The sequence below is a fragment of the Lycorma delicatula genome, chromosome 7 (genome assembly GCF_047948215.1).
Source record: "Lycorma delicatula isolate Av1 chromosome 7, ASM4794821v1, whole genome shotgun sequence".
Classification (NCBI taxonomy): Eukaryota; Metazoa; Arthropoda; class Insecta; order Hemiptera; family Fulgoridae; genus Lycorma; species Lycorma delicatula.
The window spans coordinates 114,820,906-114,844,580 of NC_134461.1; the positions used below are offsets into that span (position 1 = coordinate 114,820,906).

At 30.4% G+C, this 23,675-nt stretch overlaps 1 protein-coding gene across 1 annotated transcript; it reads right to left on the reverse strand.

The window, feature by feature from the left end:
* Positions 1-1,033: 1,033 nt before the first annotated feature.
* On the reverse strand, positions 1,034-21,786 carry LOC142328162 (uncharacterized). Its single transcript, XM_075371706.1, has 5 exons — positions 21,567-21,786; positions 15,327-15,649; positions 13,884-14,057; positions 10,557-10,708; positions 1,034-1,732 (listed from the first exon to the last, which is right to left on the reverse strand). The coding sequence occupies exons 2-5, from the start codon at positions 15,453-15,455 to the stop codon at positions 1,039-1,041; spliced, it is 1,149 nt and encodes a 382-aa protein (XP_075227821.1). The 5' UTR covers positions 15,456-15,649; positions 21,567-21,786; the 3' UTR covers positions 1,034-1,038.
* Between the last annotated feature and the right edge of the window lie 1,889 nt (positions 21,787-23,675).

The window sequence follows — 23,675 nt, forward strand, 5'->3', positions numbered from 1 at the left end:
TAACCATAATTAACATTTTTTTTTTAAATGCTGAATGAAAGTAAGTTGTAAATAATAAAATAATCACCATTTGTCTAATGGCTAAATCAATACAAAAAAACCAAATGGTTTTAAAAGAACATAAATAAATTTAACAGATAATAAATTAAATACTAATACTCATAATTTAATTTAAGAATTATTTTCTTATAAAATTTACATTATAACACTCATAATAAATAGCAAATTTTGCAAGATTGCAAATTAATTTTAAGCTTTTTTATTTTATTCACTTTCCTAGTGCTTCAACTTATAAGATCTGCATATAAAAAAATTGTAAAATCCTTTTTTATAAGTTTATAAAATATATAACTGCTGTCAAAAAAACAAATAAACATACAAACATAGAATCAAATACAAAAAAAAAAATTAGATAATATACTCTTTTTACAATTGTTTCATTGGACAAAATTTTCATTTGACTAAATGTACACAAACATACTTATGACAAAATTATATAATTTCTCAAATACATATTTATGTATTAACAGTATTAAAGAAAAGCTGTTATTCTCAAATAAAAGAAAAATGACATAGAATGACTCACTGATCCAGAATACGAGTAATTAGTTTATTTTTTAAAAACTATTTTCATTACTACTTGAATGACAATATTTAAAAATAAAATGTTAAGATATTTTACACAACTATATCTTTTTGTTTAATTTTTTTTAACAATAATGACTTACCAGTTATTAAAGCGTGGTCTCCAATTATTGTTTCCTCTAAAAAAAGGTCTAGGTCCCACATTATGTGTCTGTTGAAAATTTTCTGAAGGAGGACCGCCGCCAGAAGGTCTGAACCGAGGTGGCATCCCTCTTCTAGGACCTCTCCATGATTTAGGACCAGAACCTCTTGGCCTAAACACAGGGGGTTGTGAAATTAATGGTGGTGGTGCATTAAGAGGAGGAGGTGTATTAAGAAGTGGCATCCATGTTAAATCCTCTATCACACCGCCATCATCCTGTTCATCATTTTTTATGTTACTCACTGGATTATTTAAGTCCAAAATTTGGCAAGCAATTTGGCATGACCTTGTTCAACATTAGAAAAACCTGGCCCGGGCACTGGGTTCGGATATCTTGGTCCTGCATTATTAGGACCACAAAACCTAGAGTTTGTGTTTGGAAACTTTGGTCCTGAACTATTATTTTGAGGTACAACATTTTCATCCTTTTTTGTAAGATGCTGTTCCGTTTTTAATTCAGGAACTCCTCTTTTATCATCTTCATTGGGGAGACGATTCACAGATTTCTGACTAGTGATTTCAACCCCGATGTTCCCTGGATGAATTTCTGGTTTAGTTGACATTGGAGGCAATGGAGGTGGCATTATTTCACTGAGTTCAATAATATTTTTTGGAGGAGAAGGATTCAACTTATGTAAAGGTAATTTCTTCTTAGGCTCTTCTTTTTCTTTCAAAGGAGACTCTGTTAATATTTTATTTGCTACAGATATATTAAACGATATGGACTGGCTCTGCCCACCAGTAAGAGGTTCCAGTGGACTACGTAAATCTGATTTATGAATTTTTCTGTTCAGCTGATTTTTCTGCAATGATGTCAACAATGTGGGAGGTGGTGGTTTTAATTTTACTGATGTAAAAGACCCTGGTAACTGAGGATCCTCTTCATCACTCATCTCCATATCAACACTTTCAACTATGTCTCTATTATCTGGCAATGGAATTTTCCTAAAACAGATAAAAAAATTTATAAATCACAGATTAATTTCAATAATCATGAAATCAGTTTAGAAATGAACACCTAATAAAACTGGCCAATAATATCATGCATACATGCAGTGACTTCTTTGACTTGAAAAACATTTGAGGTCAATTATCATACATCATACAACCTGCCATCTCAGCAATTATAAAGATAAATAGTATATAATAATAATAATTTTTTAAATAATTTTCATTAACCTTCATTTCCAGTAAAACTTTTATATAGTAAACAGATCTTCAACAAGTCTTACTACACTAATTTTATTAATTTAATTAATAAATTATAAATCTTCCTAAAACAGATGCCCATTTAAAACAAGCTTTTTTTATATGGTCCCAAAATAATTGTTACATATAACCAAATCTATGTTATTTGGAATAAAATGAAAAAACAGAATTTGCCAAAAGTCTGTCACAAAATTAAAGCCTACACTAAAATAGAATTTGGATCAAGATATTCAAGTTCCTCTCTTATCAATAATATAGCCCTTGATTATGGAAAGGTTTCAACTCTATATAGATTTCATAAAGACGGAGTAAACTTATTGTTTTAATGCTTCTAAAATGATGGTTTTTTTTTTTAAATTTTACAAGTCAAAATACTGTTAAACAAAAACAAATTCCATTTTATAATTTGCACATTGAAACGGGTTTTTTGTTATTATTATCAATAATAATAATAACTAGGAATTGACTTTGGTTATCAGTTTGTGTTTGCTACAATATAATCAGATTAAACAGCATTTAAGTAAAGGTACTTTTACATAAATTACACATATAAATACTATGAAGGCCAACCAGAAAATGGTACCAATTTTATGATAAAAAGAAAATCTATCAAATTTTCTGACCGGGGCAATCCTGTATCATATTCCTCTGTTCCCAGTTCACCAAGATAGTAGTCACTGTTTTAAGTCTTATCATTCTCTCCCAAACATTTTCCTCCAAAAAAGGTCTTTCAGTTTGATAAACAAATGATAGCCACTAGGGGTCAGGTGAGGGGGTACAGGTTGGCTGATTGAAAATTTCCTACTTCAGTTTTAAAAGCAACTGATGTATTTTCTTATTGGTATGAGACCATGAAATGTAACAGAGGAAACAAATGCTGCTAGACAACAGGCTTCTCTACAATTTCAAACAGTCTACCACAATTTAGTTACTGTTTTACAATGTGCATCAGTATTTACTTATGCTAAATGGACCATAAACTCAGCAAGGAAGGACGTTTTTGGTTCCAGAAGACAGTAGTCGTAACTATTCAAGTGCAGACTCCTACTTAAATTTGTTTGGTTTGCATGGTGAACAAGGTAATCATATACTGAAGTTTACTCTCTGGTATAAAAATTCAGCTTTCATTCCCAAAAGGGTGATTGCACCCAAAATGAGCTAAATGTAGTATTTAGTTATTTCAGCAATTGAGAAGTTTTTCAAGGCAGCAGCTCAGAGGTAGAAAAGACAAAAACCAAAGGTTGTTCGCAAGATAGAATGATAGGACCCTTACTCTAGTTTGTTGAATTCGATTCTTTGATGTGGTTCAGATTAATCAATGGGTTTGCGTCATCACTTATACAGATGATGAGCTTTTGTTAGTTAAAGAAATTCATGGAGTGAGATCGAGTTCAGGGCTTCTCAGGCTTGTAACATATTCCAGTTGTGAAGATAAAAGCATAAGATGGTGTTCAGCCCAGAGAAAACTATTATGATATTGCTCAAAGGGTGACTGGTTGCTACACAACAAGCTCGTGTATCAATGTCATGTCATCCAATTAGGTATGTCCTGCTTCAGAAGTATCTACATGTTATCCTAGATGAGAATTTTCAATTCAAGAAGCTCTTTCAATATGTTGCCAAGAAAGTGTGATGCTGCTTTCTTTGGTATTTGTAGAGTAGCACAATTGGAGATAAAATTTTAGAACTAAGCATGATCTTTAAACAGTGTTTATGAGGCTATAATGCTGTATGCTGCACCTGTCTGGGCTCACCAAATGATGTCTGGGGAGCCCAGTGTCTCTTATAATTGTCAGTAATTGGTGGCTATACAACTGCCTCTTGCAAGGCAGTCCTTGTTATTCCGGATGTTAAGACTACTGATATCCTTGCCACTGAGTGCTAACTACACTATGATGCCAAAAAAGATAGGCCCCACCTGACCTCCAAGCACAAATGAGAAATTGAGAACCAAGGTTTCTGTTTGAACAGAAACCCATTCCATCCTCAAGGTAGGTCAGATGGGATGAATCGTCTAATGGCTGTCACGTTCATGGTATTTTCCTGTAGAGTAGTCATCCTGTATATCTGTCCAAATTACAAGTCTGTATGTACTAGAGTATTAAGGGAACTTGCAGGAATTAATGCTGATTTGCAAGTTATTTGGAAAACCTGATGGGAATCGAATATACTTACTTAGGTTTCTGACCCTGCAGAGGATGGCTGAAATTTGATGCTCTAATAGCTAGAGCAACCTGGGTGGCTAGGAACCTGCTTGGGTGCTTTCTTCGCCAAGATAAGCATTTTGGCATCAAACCCTGGTCAACTGAACTTATCATTTTTAGGATGAAGGTAGATTGTGTTAGGAACTCTGTGAAGACATTTGACTCACTCTCAAAAGTAGACCAGCACAGAGAGAGATGGTAAATACGTTTTGTTAGAATTTCATGAATTTCTTGTCTGACAAATTAAGAGTTGGATTTGGGTATCTATCTGTAGGACAAAATTGTTGTTGCAATCAACACTTGTTTAAGGGATATGGAATTAGAAATTAGATGTTTCTAGTAGATTGAAATGAATAAATTTTTTTGATAGTACATCTAGTTTGAAATTTAGTTATGGGAAATGGTTGTTTTGTGTTCATGTAGATATAGGCGCGGAGATCGCATTTCCATAAACAGTTAATCAGTTAGTTGAAAGTACTACAAATTAAAGCAAGTGAGAGAAATTGGAAGAAGCCTAATACGAAGATGAGAGCAGAGTTGAGTAAACACACAGATGGAAATGTTTGCTGAGGCATTTGCATTTGCATCGGTGACATTCTGAGAGAGGCCAAACTGATGACAGTGTTATGTAATCAGATTTAGAAGCTCTAAACGATGACCTCCGGTAAAGCCCATCAGTGCTAGAAATAGAGAGAGTGGTGTGTGTCAACTGGGATTGTCATGGCAGGAATCTTCTCTTACAGGGGTCAAAATGTCATGATATGTGTAAAGAATTCATCTCCATCTTTTGCATAATGATTAAAAAATTACAATGCAGCATCTTAATGGGGATTTTTAAATGTTTAACACAAAGTCTGCAAGAAACCGCACCTTGCATAAATTTTTTTACAATTGAGATGAATAGTGACAATTCCATGGATAATGTTGGAAGAAGCAAATGAAAAATTTTCATTGATTTCATCAAATAAAATGCTGATCCTGTTAGATGAATTCATCAACATAGCACAACAAATCATTTATAATGGTGTCTTCAGCATAAACTTCCTAGATTTAATGGCAAATACCATCAACCTTCAACAATACGGAAGGTATAGTAGAAGGAAAACCTTCTACATTAGCGATTTTACAGTCTTTTAGTACCTAAGATGTGCAATGCACTATCAAGAAATATTACAAACCTACAGAACAGAAAAAAGTTTTGGCATTATTTAAAATATGGGTAAAAATTTAGACAGTACATTTACAAAAACTGAATAAATAAATACATTGGATTATTGGACATCATTTTTTTGTTCTTATTAAAAAATAACTTAATTTTTTTTTAACCAACATAAAGAGGAATGTTCTGATAATTTAGCAAAATTACAATTATGTATTTTTTTTTCTGGATTAAATTTTATTATTATTATTATTGTATTTTTTTTTCTGTGAAAATAGATATATTGTGGATTACTTCTTGTACTAATTATATTTCCATACTTGGGGCTTAAAATCTAAACTGAAAGTTACTTCAAAATTTAATAATAATATTTACATTATGCATGTGAAAAATGAACATATCCACGTGTATATTTATTTATAAATCAATATTAATTGAATAGTGAATCCACCTAAGCAGTAAAATATACCAAAGTATTCAAATCTTAATAATCCAAAATATGAATCCAATTAAGCAATAAAATGCAACAAAATGTTCTTACCTTATTTTGATCCATTATTTAATTGTAAATTAATATGGATTAAATTATTAAATAGAAACAGAGCTATGAAATGTTAAATAAAGTCTGAATGCTATACACTTTTATTTGCATACATTATTGTTGTATACAATACAATAATAATCTATTACATATATTACTGATGTACACGATACATCAATAATAGCATCAATTACAAAACTGGAAAATGTATATGATTCAGACCTTTTATTTAAATAATTTAGATTGAAATATATACAAAAAGTCGAAACTTTAAACCAAACTACACTATAAATCTTTTATTTTGTAAAAAAATTATAAAACAAAATTAACAATCCACAATAAGTAAAAGAAAAATAATTAAAAGCTTACTTAAAAGCAGTGAAAAGTTAATCAAGTTACATAATAATAAAAAATATAAAACTTTCATATTAATAACAGATTATAAAAATGAGATATTTAAACAAAATTTCATTTTATAAATTTGCCAATTAACTTGTAAAAATTATCTGGGTGTTTCAGAAAGTAACCTCCATTGTAGCTTAGCACTACTAGTAATGTTAGTGGTGCCACTACTGAAACATCAGCGTACTCTCTGAATAAGTGCGCTTCCAGCTGTGTTAGTGTGAGCCGTGTACTTCAGCGCGTTTGCTTGTTATAACCTAAAAACATGAGCACTGCAATAAAAAATCCTACAAAATACAAGGTACATGCTATCATAAGATTTCTTTGAGCACAAAATGTTTTGCATCAGACATCCATCGTCAGTTATGTACTGTGAATGGCCCAAACGTTATGAATGATGCGATGTAGTGTGGCAATGGGTATGATTTTTTAAAAACTGTACCCCCTTTTTGGATACATGGATGTTTGTTTGAAAGACAAACATCCAGGAAGAAGAGAAGTGTGTTAGGCTTTCTATAATGTGAATGATGATCTTTTCAGTGAAACTGATGAAAAAATGCATCAAAATCGAAGATTTAACATCTCTGAACTTTCTGAACAATTCCCGCACATTTCTTGTATGGATTTGTACAAGATTGTCACCAATAAATTAGGCTAGTGGAAGTTCTGTGCTTGGTTCCAAAAAATGCTCACAGAGATTCATCGAACCAAACAAATGGGCTCTGAATTAGACTTCCTTTCAAACTCTGACATTGAAGGAGAAAGTTTTTTAAAGAGAACTGTGACCGGGGGCGAAACTTCAGTGGCCTACATGAACACCAAAACAAAACAATCGATGGCCTGCAGCCATTACCAGTTCTCCATGTATACCAAAAAAACCAGCCAAACTTTGCCAACGAGGAAGGTTACAGCTACGGTTTTTTGAAATGCCAAGAAAGTTCATCCAGTCCATTTTATAGAACATGGTATGACAATTACTGCAGCAGTCTACTGTGAAACTTGGAAAAAACTTAAGCAAGCCATTCAGAACAAATGTTGCAGTATGCTGTCATCCGATGTGTTGTTTTTCCATGACAACACTCGTCCTAAAAGCGCTCAAGAACTTCTGATCAATTCAAATGGGACATTTTTGTTCATTCCCCTAACAGCCCAAACTTGATATAAAGTGATTTTCTTCTCTTCACTCACATGAAGAAATGGCTTGCATCGCAGCACTTTGATAATGATGACGAATTTCAAAATGCCGTGAAAGGTTGGCTAGGTACTCAGGCGACTGAATTTTATGAAGGGAAGATATTTGTAAATTAGTGAAGCGCTATGACAAATTCTTGAGTCTAAATGGTGAGCATGTTGAAAAATGGTTAAAGTTGTAATTTTAAGTTGTATATAATAAAATATTTTTATTTATACAGGTTTTTTATATGTAGGTTACTTTCCAAATCATCCTCATACTTATAAAAGTAGGACGGTAATATTTTACCATTGGAGAAGAAATCAGAAAGAAATATTTGCTAACAATAACGCAAAAACAAAGCATTTCTGAAACTATATTTATAGAATAAGTAAACGACATGAATCCTTCCCATTATTCAGAGGCCTTAAGAACTTGCCACTGCGTCATATATATTTCTATAGAATACTAATGACATATTATTAAGGCTGTAAACAGGATAGGATCCTTGGTACTCTGGCTATGAGGCCTTTGCAGCAAGCAGTTAGACTAGTTCCTCCTAGGCCAAGAATTGAATTATTTAAACATTTTTATTCATAGGTCCAAAAATATTTAATCACTTACCCAGGGAATTTAAATCCATAGAAGACTCTAAAAGGTTTTCACTATCATTTTATGATTGGTTGTTGTCAAATGAAGATCTAGAGAGTTTTTTTAATTGATTGGCCTGTGATTGTGGGTGGAATCAATGACTAAAATTTTCATATTTTTATTAATTTTTATTTTTGTTTCAATTTTTTATCTAGGATTAATTTCATTTTCAATTTTATCACTGTATTCTTGTATTGTATTTATGGTTCTGATTTATTTAATCTGTATGCATGTACATTTATTTAATCTTATCACTAGCTGCAATTTTAGTACTGCAAGATCTGTATTGTGTAATTATTTTTTATATTCACTTGGAAATCCATACTTGACCATTATTCAATAAATGGTTAGTTTATTATTTTGCTCATTGAAAAATAATGGATGTTAACATACAATACAATTATTACTATAGGGAGTACCCTAGTTCCACAAGATTATGTAAAAATTGTTTACTTTTATTATTTTATATTGTTTGGTTGTATGTCTACTAAGCTTATGTATTAAGAAATTATAACTAAATAATTTTATTTTCATTTGTAATCTGTTTATTTTGTGGAATAAAGATTATTATTATTATTAATTCTTTTCTTTACTCTCACCAGCCTAACATATCTTGGAATTATTTTTATTTCCTCATGAGCAATATAATAATATGAAAATCATAGAAATTTCAGATTTATTTGAAAATTAATAAGTTGTTCAAGCAGGAATATATTTTTAATTAGTTATAGAGAAAGTGACCAAGTCATCACAGAGGTATTCCTTTGATGACTCATACTTTTCAATTTTTTTAATTGAATTAAGGGTAAAATAATAATGTATTAAACGTAGTAACGTAAGTATTTTTGTAGAATAAAATTAACAAATTTATCATAAATGCAAAAAAAAAAATGTTTATATCTTTTTATAATGTTACAAGCTGGTTTATGCTTTGATTTTATTGTTATTTCTTTCTTTTACTGTAAGTGAGCTAGAAAAGCTTTAAAACAAATACTATATGTTTTGTTTTAGAAATAAAATATAATTTACTTTACTACACTAAGCTGTTTAATTAATTATAGGAAAGCAAAAGAAGTAAATGGTAATAATTCAAATACAAGACGAGATAAACAATTTCTGATGTCATTCTATTTACAGCCTCTGAATCACCAACAATAAGTTAACAAAATTTTAAAGAATTGATTAGGTTATATACATAATAACCCAAGGACTTTCACTAATCAGATGAATAGCTCTTACAATATTCCAGTTAGTGATTTTTAATTTTATGTTTGTATGTTAAATGATTTCTTGGAATGTGTCCTCAGAAAAATTTCCAAGTCTTAAAATGTGATTTTGCATCCTACACCTTCTATACAATCTAGCAAAACTTTCTCTGTTCTATTTTGTTTTTGTTAAAAAAGTACATTAAAATTGTTTGTTTTTTTAGAAAGTAAGGTAAAAACTTGGGTTGTGATCATGATTATAATCTATGTATAATATTATCATTTTTTTGTTGTAGAATAAAATATTGCAGCACAGTTATAAACTAAAATTGGACATTCTTCATTCTATTTCATTTCCTTCTGTATCTTTACAGGTCTAATGGAAGCTAGTGTTCTTATTTTTTTTCATTTGGTTTTAAAAAACTTGATAAAACATGAAAAAAAAATTACATACCATAACAATTTTAAACTTGTTTCATAAATATACATAGTAAGAAAACCCATGTCATTCAAACAAAGAATGATACACGCAATGAAAAAAGTTGGATCATGTAACATACACCATAAAAGCATGATTTACAACCACTTTTCAGGAACTGATAAGTCACTGCAGCAGGGATGCAGTAAAGTTCCAAACACAGGAATATTCAGTGAATCAATCTTTATAGCACAATGCCTTTGCTAACACAAACTTAATAAGGTCCAGGTTAAGATAAAAGCTGCATTCCTTAAAAGCCAGAGTCTAAAATGACCTGGAATATTTTAAGGAATAGAGAATCCTGAAAAATGAACTTGAGAAATAAGGATAAATGCCAAAGCCAAAGCAAAGTTTAATAAATTATTTTCTACAGATAACGAATATTAAACAACAGTGAATACAGTTGCACTGCATGCTGCTGGCATTTATTACTGACTAATGAATATAACAATTGTTGATGCTGCATAATATTTGTATTGAAAAATAAATATATTACGTCTATCAGCCATACATGATAGTCACTTATTTACTTATGAAACATTTTCTGATATTAATAAACATCATTCACCACATAACTGTATTTTTTAATAAAGAAATATCAAATTTTCATGACCTAACAGAATGTATGCATTTCAACAGAAAAACTAAGTACTGACAAATTAATAATTCAGCAAATTCTGTTATAACATAATAGTTTTAAAAAAACATAGTTATCTCTTATCTATAAAACTAAAAGAACATAAACATACGAGTCTTCCACATCAATACGAATAGCAGCTAGAAGGGATTTCACAGCAGCACCAACATCTTGAAGTTCAAAATGTTGAATACTTAATTCTAACCACGCCCATTTGCTTTGTGTTGTTTTTGTAACAGCAGTTAATAATTCAATATTTAAAGCCTGCAAAGAAAATAAAATAAAAAACATCAATAAATCCATTAATATGAGAGGTGGATCAAAAAATAAATTACACCCTTACTGTGTTCTTGAACTGAAAAGGATATATTAATGTCTTACAGTGGCAGCACTGGTTGTGCTGTTGTCTTTAAGCTCCCCCAGCAGCAATTCTGTACAACATTCAGTACATGCGTAGTGTCATTGTCAAATATAGGATGTCCTTTAGGGGTTTTGTCCAGATTAGAAGGGCATTCAGCAGTCCGATTTTTGTAGGCAAAAAATTACAATTATGAAATTCATCGCCAAGTTGTTGAGGTATATGGTGAGACTGCAATGTCACATCCCATGATCACAAAATGGTGCCAAATGTTCAGAAACGGAAAAACAAATGTGAATGACAGACTGCGTGCTGGCGTCCTTCAACAGCAAACACAACGGGTAACACGGAACATGTGAATGAAATGATCTTGAGTGACTGGCATATTAAAATTAGAGAAATTGCAAGTGAACTTAACATCAGTTTGGTAGTGTGATTGTGATTATTCACGATCAGCTTGGTTACCGTAAGATGTGTGCACGATGGGTGCCAAATCTGTTGACTGACAACCACAAACATAAACATTTTGCATCTGCTCTTTCTTTTTCTTCAACGTTATTCCAGGACTGGTCCACAGTTTTTGAAACAAATCATCACAGGGGATGACAGCTGGGTGCTTCATTACAGTCCTCAGACTAAACGAGCATCACATGAACGGAGATACTAAGATTTGCTCAAAAGGTTATGCTGACATCTTTTTCAATTCCGAGGGAGTTATTTACAGTGAATTTATGCCCCGAGGAACAATAATCAATGCTGAATCTTAACGTGAAGACTTTAAAAAAATTGCGTAAAGCCATTAAAAATCGAAGACCTGGAAGATTGAGCAATGGTATCGTTTTTCTTTGCGACAACACTACTCCTCATTCAGCTCATGTGACAAAGGAGTTACTGCAAAAATTCAAGTGGGAAGTGTAGTCTCATCCGCCTTACAGCCCTGACCTAGCACCCTGTGACTACCACCTGTTTGGTCCTCTCAAGCGAGACCTGGGAGGGGAGCGTTTCACTAATGATGAACTGAAGGAAGCGGTAGTTAAACGGTTGAAGGAAATTGGACGAAATTTTTATGAGAGTGAAACTGAAAAACTTGTCACAAGGTATGAAAAGTGTTCAGAAAAACTTTGTGATTATGTCGAAAAATAGATGAAAATGTGTAGTTTTTTGTTCAATAAAAAAAAAATTGTCTTATAAATATGTGTTTGTTTCATAGAAGGGGTGTAACTTGCTTTCTGATCGTCTCTTTTAATTAAAAAAAAAAAAAGTGGATAAAATATTGACTTATAAGTCAATAAAATAATAGAACCATCATAACTTTCAGAAATCATTCTTTTCAGAAATATCATTTTAAGAATACAGCAATTAATATTTATGACCATTAAAACCTAAATAAGTAACATAATACGTAATTAAAAGTAAAATCATTATATAAGTAATTAATATAATTGATTTGGATAAATAATCTTATTCTACATTAAAAAAATAGCATTATCCAATATCATAATAATTATTATTTTACAATAGAGAATTTACAGAGTTAAAATCATTATTTTATACAAAAACTTTTTTGTATTAAATTAATTCACTTACATAGGTAAAAAAAAAATTATATCTATGATAAAATTCACAAACAATATATTATCAGAATATTCAGAATAAAAAATAATAAGTTATCTTTTTTAAATCATTCATTGACTTATTTCAACTCGCATGCAATATAGAAAGAGCTCCTTGACAGAGCAAAAAGTTAGTGTATTAATGCTCAAAATCTGAACATTATAATAATTTATAATGAATTTGAAAGGATTCTTATTTAATTAATATATATATATATATATATATATATCTATTAAATAAACCACCTGGTGTAGAATAACATTTATTATTGTTGTTTAATAAATAACAGCAATAATAATATATTTATTATGCAATAACAGAATTATTTCAATCGTGAATAAGGATGCGGGATCCCATGAAAGTATCTTAATATTCTATATTAGGTGGTTTGTTTAATATAATTTAACAGCACAGAGGAATAATATTAATTTTGAAAAGATTAATTTCAGTAATACACATATATATATATATAAATAAATAACTTGATCCACCAAGTACAGAATAAGATTAAATTAAATAGGATGACACTTACCTTACACAAGAGTACTTTCACAATTTTCTCGCATCTTAAGTTGATCCAAACTTATAATTGTTCACGTAAAATTACATACCATAAATACACAATATTAACAAAATAAAATCTTGATAAATACAATAACACAAAATTTGTTAAAATTTTGGATATAAACTTTAAAATCAATTCAAATCAAAATGGAATTAAATTTTTTTTTCCTTTTATATTTAAGATTTAAAATCAAAATCAAAAGTTAAAATTAAAGTTAAAAATTCCATATATAAAAATATGTTGTCAAATAATAAAAATATTAATTAAAAGTTAAAATTATAAATATGTTAAATAAGAAGGAGTGTGTATGTGTGTGGTTTGGCTAGCCAATATTATGTTACTGTCTGGATAGTAATATAATATACAATGGACATGTAATGTTCAGATTCAAAACACTAGTGTTTTGAATCAAATGTAATACGTCAAACAATCGATAAAAACAACACTTTATATAACAAAGTATGATGTACATTTTAATAACCACAATCTCTTAGTAACGTGTGAAGTCAGTTGTTACAAATATACTTTCATCACTTAACTACAACAAAATTACACATCACAAAACAATATATATAATAATCAATAATATTAAAAAAATTTATGATTGGAATAAGCAACTAACTGTGTTAAATATTTTTGTAATTATTACATTTGAAAAAATAGATATTACAATAAAAAGATATCTCAATCGCATTATAAAGTATTGAAAAAAGGAAATGAGCAACAGTTTCAGTTTTTACAAGTAACAGTAGGAAAACATGAGTTCATATGTTGTTATAAACATAAGCAGAAAGGTGTCTTAATTTGATGTCAAAAAGTTAGATCACTCTTACATTTTCTTTTCATGAGCATTCTTTTAACAATAAGCACACAAGACATAAATATTAATTTAAAATACTTACTGTCTCTCCCTGAATCCTGTATATATCACTAAGAGCCATTGCCACTTCAGAAGACCGTTTATTAAGATACAAAGCTTTTTTGTAACAACATCTAGCTTTTACTAAATCATGAGTAACATAATAATTACCCAGTTCTAAGTAAACTTTATACCAGTAAGGCGCTAATTTTCCAGCCTATAAAAGTAGAACAAACCATAAACATATTAAATATCTACTAGTTAAAAAAAACATCCTAAGTAATCAAATAAATATACCAGCACAGTGGCTGGCTGTCATCAGACCAAAATCCACATTTCATTTACAAAATATTTAATTTGATAAGGAAAATTTTCGACCGACTAAGAAATTGCAAATGACATCGGCATTAATGATAGTTCTGTAGAACTAATTACATGATTTTAATGAATGATTTGAGCATGCGCAGCGGTTATGAAATTTAAGCCAAAACTGTTTTCATTTGAATAGAAGAAAGAAAGAAGTCACCATCATCCTCAACACCAATGCAAACAAAACAAATGAAGAGCTAAGTGAAAGTAATGCTGACCAGTTATATTTTTTATATTTTTTATGAAGTTGTGGATATGAATACCCACCATAAGGCCAAATTTCCAACAGACATACTACCTAGAGGTTCTGCAACATGATAATTACAGCCCTTTCTTCATATGTAATCCAGGATTTCTTGGTCAAGTATGGAACTCCTAAGATCACCAGACCCCTTACTTATTAGACATGGAATTTTGTGATTTCTGGTTGTTCTCCAACCCGAAAATGGGGCTAAAGGAGTTCCAATTTGACAGCAGTGAAGACAGCATTATGCTGTTGCATTGACCTATTATGAATGCTGTCACATTATGTTTCACTGTTGCAAATAATCTAATTAAAATGTTAATATAGATAACTTTCTAAAAAATTTTCTAGAAATATTTCTTACGGATGAGTTTATCACTCTTTTGAATAATCAGATATTTCAGTTGTTAAAAGTGATATCACCTAGTATCTTTTGGTTACATACACTTCTGCTCTCCAAACATTTATATAGAAACATGATAATGTTCATCTCTTGCAAATTACAAACTAATGAAATTTCAACTGATAAATTGGATAAATTTCTGCAATCTAATTCATGGCAAACAACTGATATACAACAAAGAATGGATATTGAAATGACAATGGTGTATCACAAAGTTATTTCATCTTCCGCATACAATAACCTGAGTACAGTAATGGAGACAAATAGTGTAATATACAATTTACTCTTGGATAAATTATAAATCCACATTCAAAAAATTGGATCCTCTTCAAAACACTCATAATAATACACTAAACTAAATAATAAAACTAAATCAAGGTTTGCACACTATATAAAACAATAAATTTCAATAAACAAAATGGAAAAAGTATATTTATCTTTAATATAAACATGAATAAACAATAAAGTACCTTAAATAATGCATTAATGCATTGTCGAATCTCATCTTCTTCTAAACAACGCATACCTAGATGATACCAAGCATCTGGTGAGCCAGGATGTTTAACAGTAATACCAAAAAGTATATCAAGAGGTGGCATAGCCTTATCGGCTAGCTCAGCTAATTGAACTCAGCTAATTGAAGTAATATAGCAGTAACCTCATTACTACCACTGGTATACATAGTTTCCAGTTTTGCTAACAATTTTTTTGCTATATCCCACTTTTCTAAATGTATATGAGCTCTGCACATACATTCCAAAGCCATTGCATTATTTCTGTCTTCTATTAACAACTGTAACGTTTAAAATCATAACAATAAATTAGAATTATAAACTTGCCAACAATTTCTACCCAATAGTAAAATTAAAGTTACAATCAAAAAGTAATTGTGTTGCTCCCTGTTAATATTTCAGAACTTGATAAATAAATAGAGTAATTTGTTTACGTTTAATAAAAATCTTCATTAAATTTTTGTACGCCATAAAATACAAATTAATATCTTTCAGTTCTGGAAAATGTAATTTTGTTCAACAATATATTTACTATGATAGCTTAAGATGAGATATCAGTCTGCAACTCACCACACAGGAGAAGACACCTTCTATGTGATGGTTTCGGTCACCTCACCACCCCCTCTGTACTTTGCCCTTATGGGCTTTACCAGAGTTCATCTTCAGTACCTTGGCAATGACATCTTTCAGTCTAGCCTCATCATAGCCCTGTAGGGGAAGACATCCAACTTGTGATGTTTCCGGTCGCCACACCACCTCTCTGTTCCTAGCCCCGAGGGGCTTTACCAGAGGTCCCTCTAACTGATTACATCTCACAGTCATCAACCAGGCCTCAGTTGGGATGCCACCGATGTAAATGCCTCCGCAGACATTTACATTAGTAAAACACAAATCAAATTTTGCCTTCACGTAGGCCTCAAACAGACATCACGGTCAACCTAACATGATTTCCTCAAACTAACTAACTGAGACCGCAGAAGCGCGGACCCTGTGCCTAGTCTAAATTTGACAACACTGGTCGGCCTAGCCTTGTGACTGATGAACTGACAATGAAAATCAACGATAAAATTCATGAAAATTGCCGTATTATGGAACATCGCTCTTTAACGTCAAACAATACTCTGCAAGCATTATTTCACTCCACTGTCACTGGTACCTGTTTGCCATGACTGAGATTTGATGGTGAAGATATTATCAAAGCTCATCACTGATGGCATCGAGATTGTCCAGAAAGAAATCCAGGTGTGAATCCAAAAAATGAATTTTTATTATAACCCATACATGTTTTAATTCTGTTAATTTACTGTAATAAATACACCCATAATGTCACAGTAGTTGGGGGATTTATGATTTTATAAAATTTTTTTCACAACTAAATGACATCCATGCTGACTTTTCAATTTACCTTATCAGTTCTTCCTTTTCTTTTTCCTTTCAAAAATGTATTACTTGATTTTAACTTTTTCTTTCAAATAATGAAACCCAGAACATTTTTCCCCATTGCCTTAAATAAGGTTTTGAAAAGCCCAAACTTTACATGTAGTTGAGGTATAAGAATTATTTCTTAAGTTAACTAGTGGGGAATGTACAAACAACATTGTTCTGTCCAGGCATAAGTGCTTCACCTTTCGCCCATTTCTTTCTGATAAAATGATTTGTTTTGTCCCTGGTGTCCCAATCACAAAAAAAGCAAGAAAATTTAGTAGCAGAGATAGAAACCCATTAAATGCAACTTTTAAATTACAACATCTAGTCTAATGGTAATTGTTTACTGATTTATTTCTAACAGGATTATCATACTGTCATACTTTTTTTTCAAGTTAGTCGCATAAGATATTGGATCAGAAGAAAATTTGTTGCCACTGCATTAAAGGACATCCTTTAAACTAGTTTTCAAACAATCAATGAACAGTTTCCATTCTCCAGCTATGTTCATGATGAAGTGCATCTATATCAACCCTAATATTGTTAAAATACACTAAATTATTTTCTTCAGAATATAAATCTTCCTGACAATTATGAAAGAAACAAACTTCAGTGTCAGTATGGAGAAGATTTCAGCTTTTCAGCCTAGATCACAAAAGCTCTGCTTGTTTCTCCTGAAAAAAGTTATTTAATTCAGTTTGAGTTATCAGATAAGATTTTAGAAAGTCGACTCTGTTTCAAAAGTAGGATTATCATACTCCTCATAACAAACTTTAGTGGCTACCTTGTATTCCAATTCATCTTCTAAAGTTACATGTATTGGAGGAGGATATGATAATGGCCTTGGAGACAGTACCAACCATAAGCCTTTTACCAGATGGCAAATTCTGGTACTGCACTGTGTTTGGAATTATTACTTATTTCTTTTATCTTTGTAATACAGAAATCTGACAAATGATCTTGTGTTCTGACACCACACATTCATCAATATGGCAAAACTCATGTGGCAATTGCGCCTTGCAAAGTCTATCAGACATTTCACACAGATCAAACAGCAGGTGTAAGGGACCCAGTTCCTATCCTGAACCCCAAATTTAAAGGCAAAGTATAGTTCATAACATTTTTTTAACAAGTGGAGTCAAATTTCATCATTGTTCTTTAAAGTCAAATTCCCCACATACGATAACAGAAGCTATCCGGATCATTTACTTCCTTGGCATATTTATTCACTAACACAACACACTTGACACAGTAACTATAAATCACACAACTAAATGAAACCACAGGACATGCCTTCATAGTGAATTTTTAACATCACACTACATATTAAAGTACAATGCTGGTGTGTTAACTGTATAACTCAGCAGACTCCTCAGCAATAACATATCAGAACCTGCAGTAAATTAATCATCATGCATTCATGCGTACAAAGCTATTGTCTTCATAATGATATGTTTATACCCCACCCACTGTTAGAAACCATTCATAGCAAAATCATCTTTGCAAAATCTGTGTTTCTGTGGATGTTGTTTACAAATTTAAAAGTTATCTGTTGATTTTAGTAAGGCATGGTAGTTACATGATTTAAGACATCATCCAAATTTCAATATATTGCAATTTTAATGCTACAATTACATGTATGCAATTTTAACTAAATTAAAATTTTACTATTTACTTATGAAAGAGATTTAAAAATAAACAACTATTTTTACGCTCTGTTCTTATAATTTGGAACAAATCAACAGTAACTTAAAAAGTTTCTACACTACATATAGAAATAAAAGATATTGTCAAAGCTGCATACATACAACTCATTATATTTAATGCTGTCATCAATTATGACAAAAAAATACATGAATTTAACTTAAACTCTTATGCAATGTTTAGTGCATATATCCTCCTTTGCCAATAAAGTTTTTTGTGTTATGTAGTTAAAGTAAGATAACAAATTTAATTTTTTGTGAGAATATTTTCACGTCTATAACCAAGAAAACCAAAGTTTGGTGTAGTTCATGTACAATGCATAAAACTGTATATTGTATTGACTCATGTAAAACACACACCTTTTTTCTTAAAAAGGAACATGAAATTTATGGGTGCATGTGACAAGCTGGATTTCCAAATGAGGGTCCAATATTTGTATTTACTACTGTACTACATATTGTAATATAATATACAATATATGGTAGTAACCAAAACAAATTGTAGCATATATTCTAATTACTTTTGATTTCACATCATTAATGCTGAGTCACATCTGTTATGTAGACTATATCATAATTGCCTGTTTATAAACAAACTTTTGTCATAAGCATTTTGTTTATCTCTGTATTTTCAGTTATTATAACATATGTTATTATTAATCATCTTGTAATTTTATATAAAACAAAAGTCATTTCAGATAAACTTGTAACAGTATTCATTTTGTTTTAGTTGAATGAAGGAAGATTATATATTCAGTTATACTAAATTTTTTCAATTAGTAAACTTTAAGCAAACTAGTAAAAATGAATTTTATAAAACATTTTAAATTATTTACAGTAGGCAAAAAATTAGTTATTCGCTTAGCTGAGGATGTCTGTAATTGTGCAGCAGGCTGTAACTATGATATTCCAGAATCATGTATAAGAAATCGGAGAAAGAAAAAGAGAAGCAGTATCTTTTTACAGTACTACTTTAGTATTATGTGACTGAATTTGGAACTTCCCTCAAGTAGAAGAGCAGTAGTTTTCTTACATTCAAGATATATGCGAGCAAGGATTTGCTGTTTCAATAGATGACCCGATTAAAAGCCGCACAAATTGTGAGGAAACTTCAAATACTGAATTTTAAAGCAAGTCTAGGATAGTTAAATTGTTTTATGTATAGGTATGAACTATAAATAACAAAACATACATCTGCATGTCAATGTTTGTCAAATACCTTTCAGGAAAAATTATTGGCCTTTAGAGTTATTTAATTCAGCTACGACAAGAAAATAGCTTTCTAATGGGAGAGATAGCAAATGCCAATCAAACATCAGTTTACTTCCACACGGCAGCAGATTCAACAATTAACTCTGTCAGTGATAACACTGTTTGCAGTTTTACTTTGTAAAACAGTACTTGTGGTTATGTAAAACAGCAATGTACAATCATGTTGATGATACTTGTAGTTGGCAAAAATTTCTATCATTTATTGCAATTAAAGAAAAAACTTTCCAAAGAGTGTAAAATGACTTGTTGCTATGTCACTGACAGGTGCCAAGAAAAAGGATGGATGGCGAAAGCACTTGTTTTAAAGTGGGTAAAATGTGTGGGTGCAGGAACCTGGTGCTCTTTTAAAATTACCGTCTTGTTTCAAAAGAAAACTTGAACTATTGTTGGAGAAGTTTTTACTGTTTCAGTGAGTATTTTTTATTATGTAATATAACAACATAAAATTTAAACAAATCAATTTTAAACAAATTTCTAATTTTAATCAAATCATATTTTTATTTAAATAACCACTATTTTTTTTACTACTGCTTCTTAAGTATTCTGTAAACATAATTCTGTCTACAAAAATAAATAATTAAATTTATGTTAGATACTGATCATGCTTCTCCGTTGATGTAAGGTCCTGGAGTTTTGCCAGGTCACTGCAAAACCTCATTGCAGTGGATAGAAAAAGGCAGAACCTTACATAAGCAGGTCCTACCTAACAAAAAATGTAGACGACTATTCTCTGGTCAAATGGATGAGAATGTACAATAACCTAATAATAGTACAACTAAGTAAAAATATGCATTGTAATAAAAAACAGACCTCTCCAAATGATTGTAACATAAAATCATTCAAAACAACATGGCCTGTATCCCTCCATAATCAATGTAATGAGAAAAATCAAAAACTGCAGATTTGCAGTAGAAAAAGCGGAAAGAATTTATATTTCCTGTAGATCTACAGGCTTAATAGCAAAAGTGTTAATTTTAAGACTACCTATTTCAAGAAAGCATTCAAAATAAACAAATGCAGATACAAATGTTATGTATGTACCAAAGGACCTTTATTTTTACTTACATCAGATGATATAAAAAGCTTATACCAGCTTTTTAATTATAAAAAGCTATCAAGTTACAAGACTTAACCAAAAAAAATCATAGATTTAACTCCTAGATTATTTTAAAATAAACTGAAGAAAAACTTTCATCTGACTGAGAAAAAACTAAGAAAAAATACTTATAACCAACCCCCCCCCCCCCACGCCCATGATCAGACTGCACTGTAATAAAACATAGACCTCTCCAAGTACTATATTGTAATATATAAAATCATTCAAAATAACCTGCCCTGCATCTCTCCATAATTAACGCAATGAGAAATATCAAAGACTACAGAAATGGAGTAGAAAAAGTGGGAAGGATTCATATTCATGCTTTCCTGCAGATCTGCAGGCTTAGCAGCAAAAGTGGTAATTTAAAGACTACCTATTTCAAGAAAGTGTTAATAAAAAGATATCCATAAACATCAGTATTTAAAACAAAACAAGAGTAAAACCTACAAAACAAGTTTATTTATAAATTAATTAACAACAGATCTTTTACATCTATCTATTTCATCTTCTACCCTTTGTTCTAAAGCATTTGATTATTAATAAATTTAAGAAACAAGGCCAAATCTTAGGGAGTGCAAAAATGTGGTAAAACGCTCTAGCTTCAAGTAAAAAGTTTGAAATCATCTAAGATAAATTTTAACTATTTTTATATATGGTATATGTAGCAACCAAAATAAAATCTTAATTAATACTACATACTTGTTTACAGATGTCAATACTCTGATTCCATTTTTTTTCATCTCTTGAATGCACTTGAGCTTCAGCTAATAGCGTGTCAATAATACTCTTAAATTTTGGATCTGGATTATACTTCTTAGCAGCTTTAGCACATATTTCAGCATCATAATAACAAAGTAATTTCAGATGAGCTTTGCTAAGCATACACTGAGCATGCCAAGAACTGCTGTCTTTAGTAATACCTGTTAATGTACAAAGAATAAATCAATATAAATCTATTTTTTGGTGAAAAACGGTCTTGTCAACAACATTCAAAATTTTTAAGTTATCGTGTACAAGAAATCTTTTTCATTTCATTTAATGCTTAAAGCTACAGGATAGAATAAAAAAAACAACTGTGTCGAAGATACAATTCCTATGCAGATTCTTGACAATACTACTGTCGATAGACTTATATTTTTATAGCTTTAACTTTTTTAATTTGAGACATATCAAATAAGCCTTTTGAATCTCCTGAATTTTTCTTTAGATAACAGCAGATAATGTATATTTTACAATTAAAAAGTATGCATTACATAAAAAAGATTTGTTTGCTAAGTTACATCTTTTTAAAATACAATGTCATTAATGACTAATATAAGGACACAAAATTATGTTATGCTAAATTAAAATTTTGAAAGGCTGTAATTATTGAATAAAATTCTAGTATTGTTAATAGTTGCATTCACGGAATTATAGCAAAATACATTTATAACTTTATAATGGTCTATTGCAGTGATTCTCAACCTTTATAAGGGATAGATAAAAAAAAGATGGATTAGATAAAAAAACAACCTAAGTACAGGAAGATCTTATTTGCCCATAGGTTAACCATCAGAACCCAAGAAATAAAATAACTTATCACAAGCAATTGCCCGCCCAGAACCCCTTAGAGTTCGATTTCTAATTACTGGAATATTACTCTCCCTGAAATAGTCACAGTACTTTGCTATTTCTGTGAGTTTCAAGCTAAATAATTCTCACTGTATTTGTGTAGCAAAAAAATAAAATATTAATAATAACAGATATCTTGAGACTGGACTTAATTTATCCCATAATCACTTTTAACGGTCTTAAGCAATTTCATTTCAACAAAATTATCTTAATTCCCTTATACCTGCATCATACTGCCATCATAATAAGCCACATCTATACTGCTTTTGACTTTATGTTAACATAAAAAGCACAAAAATTTTTTTTTTAAATATGGCTTATTAACTCTAATAACTAAACTAAAACCTTTTTAAAAATAAACTGAAATATCTATAAATGCACAACTTGTTTAGTTTGATCCATTTTATGTCTAGTTACAGGAATGTTATTTTTTTTATATTTTGCTGTTATTTCCCAAAACTGCTATTATATAGTGTATAATATTGTTACACTATGCTGTATTATGATAGAATAGTTTTAAAAAAAATAAATATGGATCTTCATTGCCTGTAGGCTGTATCATATATTTTTTTTTTTTTTAAGCCAATTCTGTTACTATCTATTATATCAGTCACGAGCTTGGTTCTGATTCCTGATGAATAACATAGATTCCACTGTTGCTTACTTATTTTAAAATAACAGTAACAATGGCACATTAACAGTTAGTGATAAGCAATACATTCAGATCTAACTACTGCTTAGATTAGGTATTTATCTATTATTAATTAGACATTTGTCCATGTGAGATAATGCTCTTCAAGAGCATATTTTTAATTTTTAAATCATAATTTTCATAAATATGAATACTTGCTTATTAACTTTTTTCATTTGCTTCCATCTACTGAAAATAATTGAATGTAATGAACAAATAACTGATACTCTACTAATATTTAATGCACCAGTTCTGCTGATACAGCCCTAAGTTTTACCATTAAGTGCTACCAATTCTACCATATTTTGCAGTAATCTTGCTGCCACATAAGTTACGATCAATCATCAAAATTTTGCAATGTCTACAAAAAATTTTCATAAAAACAATTTCTTTTTTCAGTTTTTAGATAAGAAATACATCATAAATGAAACAATGAAAGCTAAAACATATCCCAAAATAATATGATTTCCTTAGGAAAGAAACAATGATTATTAAAAATATATATA

What these genes read in the sequence shown, in the direction of transcription:
- LOC142328162 (XM_075371706.1), bottom strand. Translation starts at nt 15,455, where the DNA reads ATGCCACCTCTTGATATACTTTTTGGTATTACTGTTAAACATCCTGGC. An exon ending in GCATTAATGCATTATTTAAG is followed by an intron (nt 14,058 to 15,326) that starts GTACTTTATTGT and finishes CTACTTTTATAG; the next exon opens with GCTGGAAAATTAGCGCCTTA. An exon ending in ACAGGATTCAGGGAGAGACA is followed by an intron (nt 10,709 to 13,883) that starts GTAAGTATTTTA and finishes TTTTCTTTGCAG; the next exon opens with GCTTTAAATATTGAATTATT.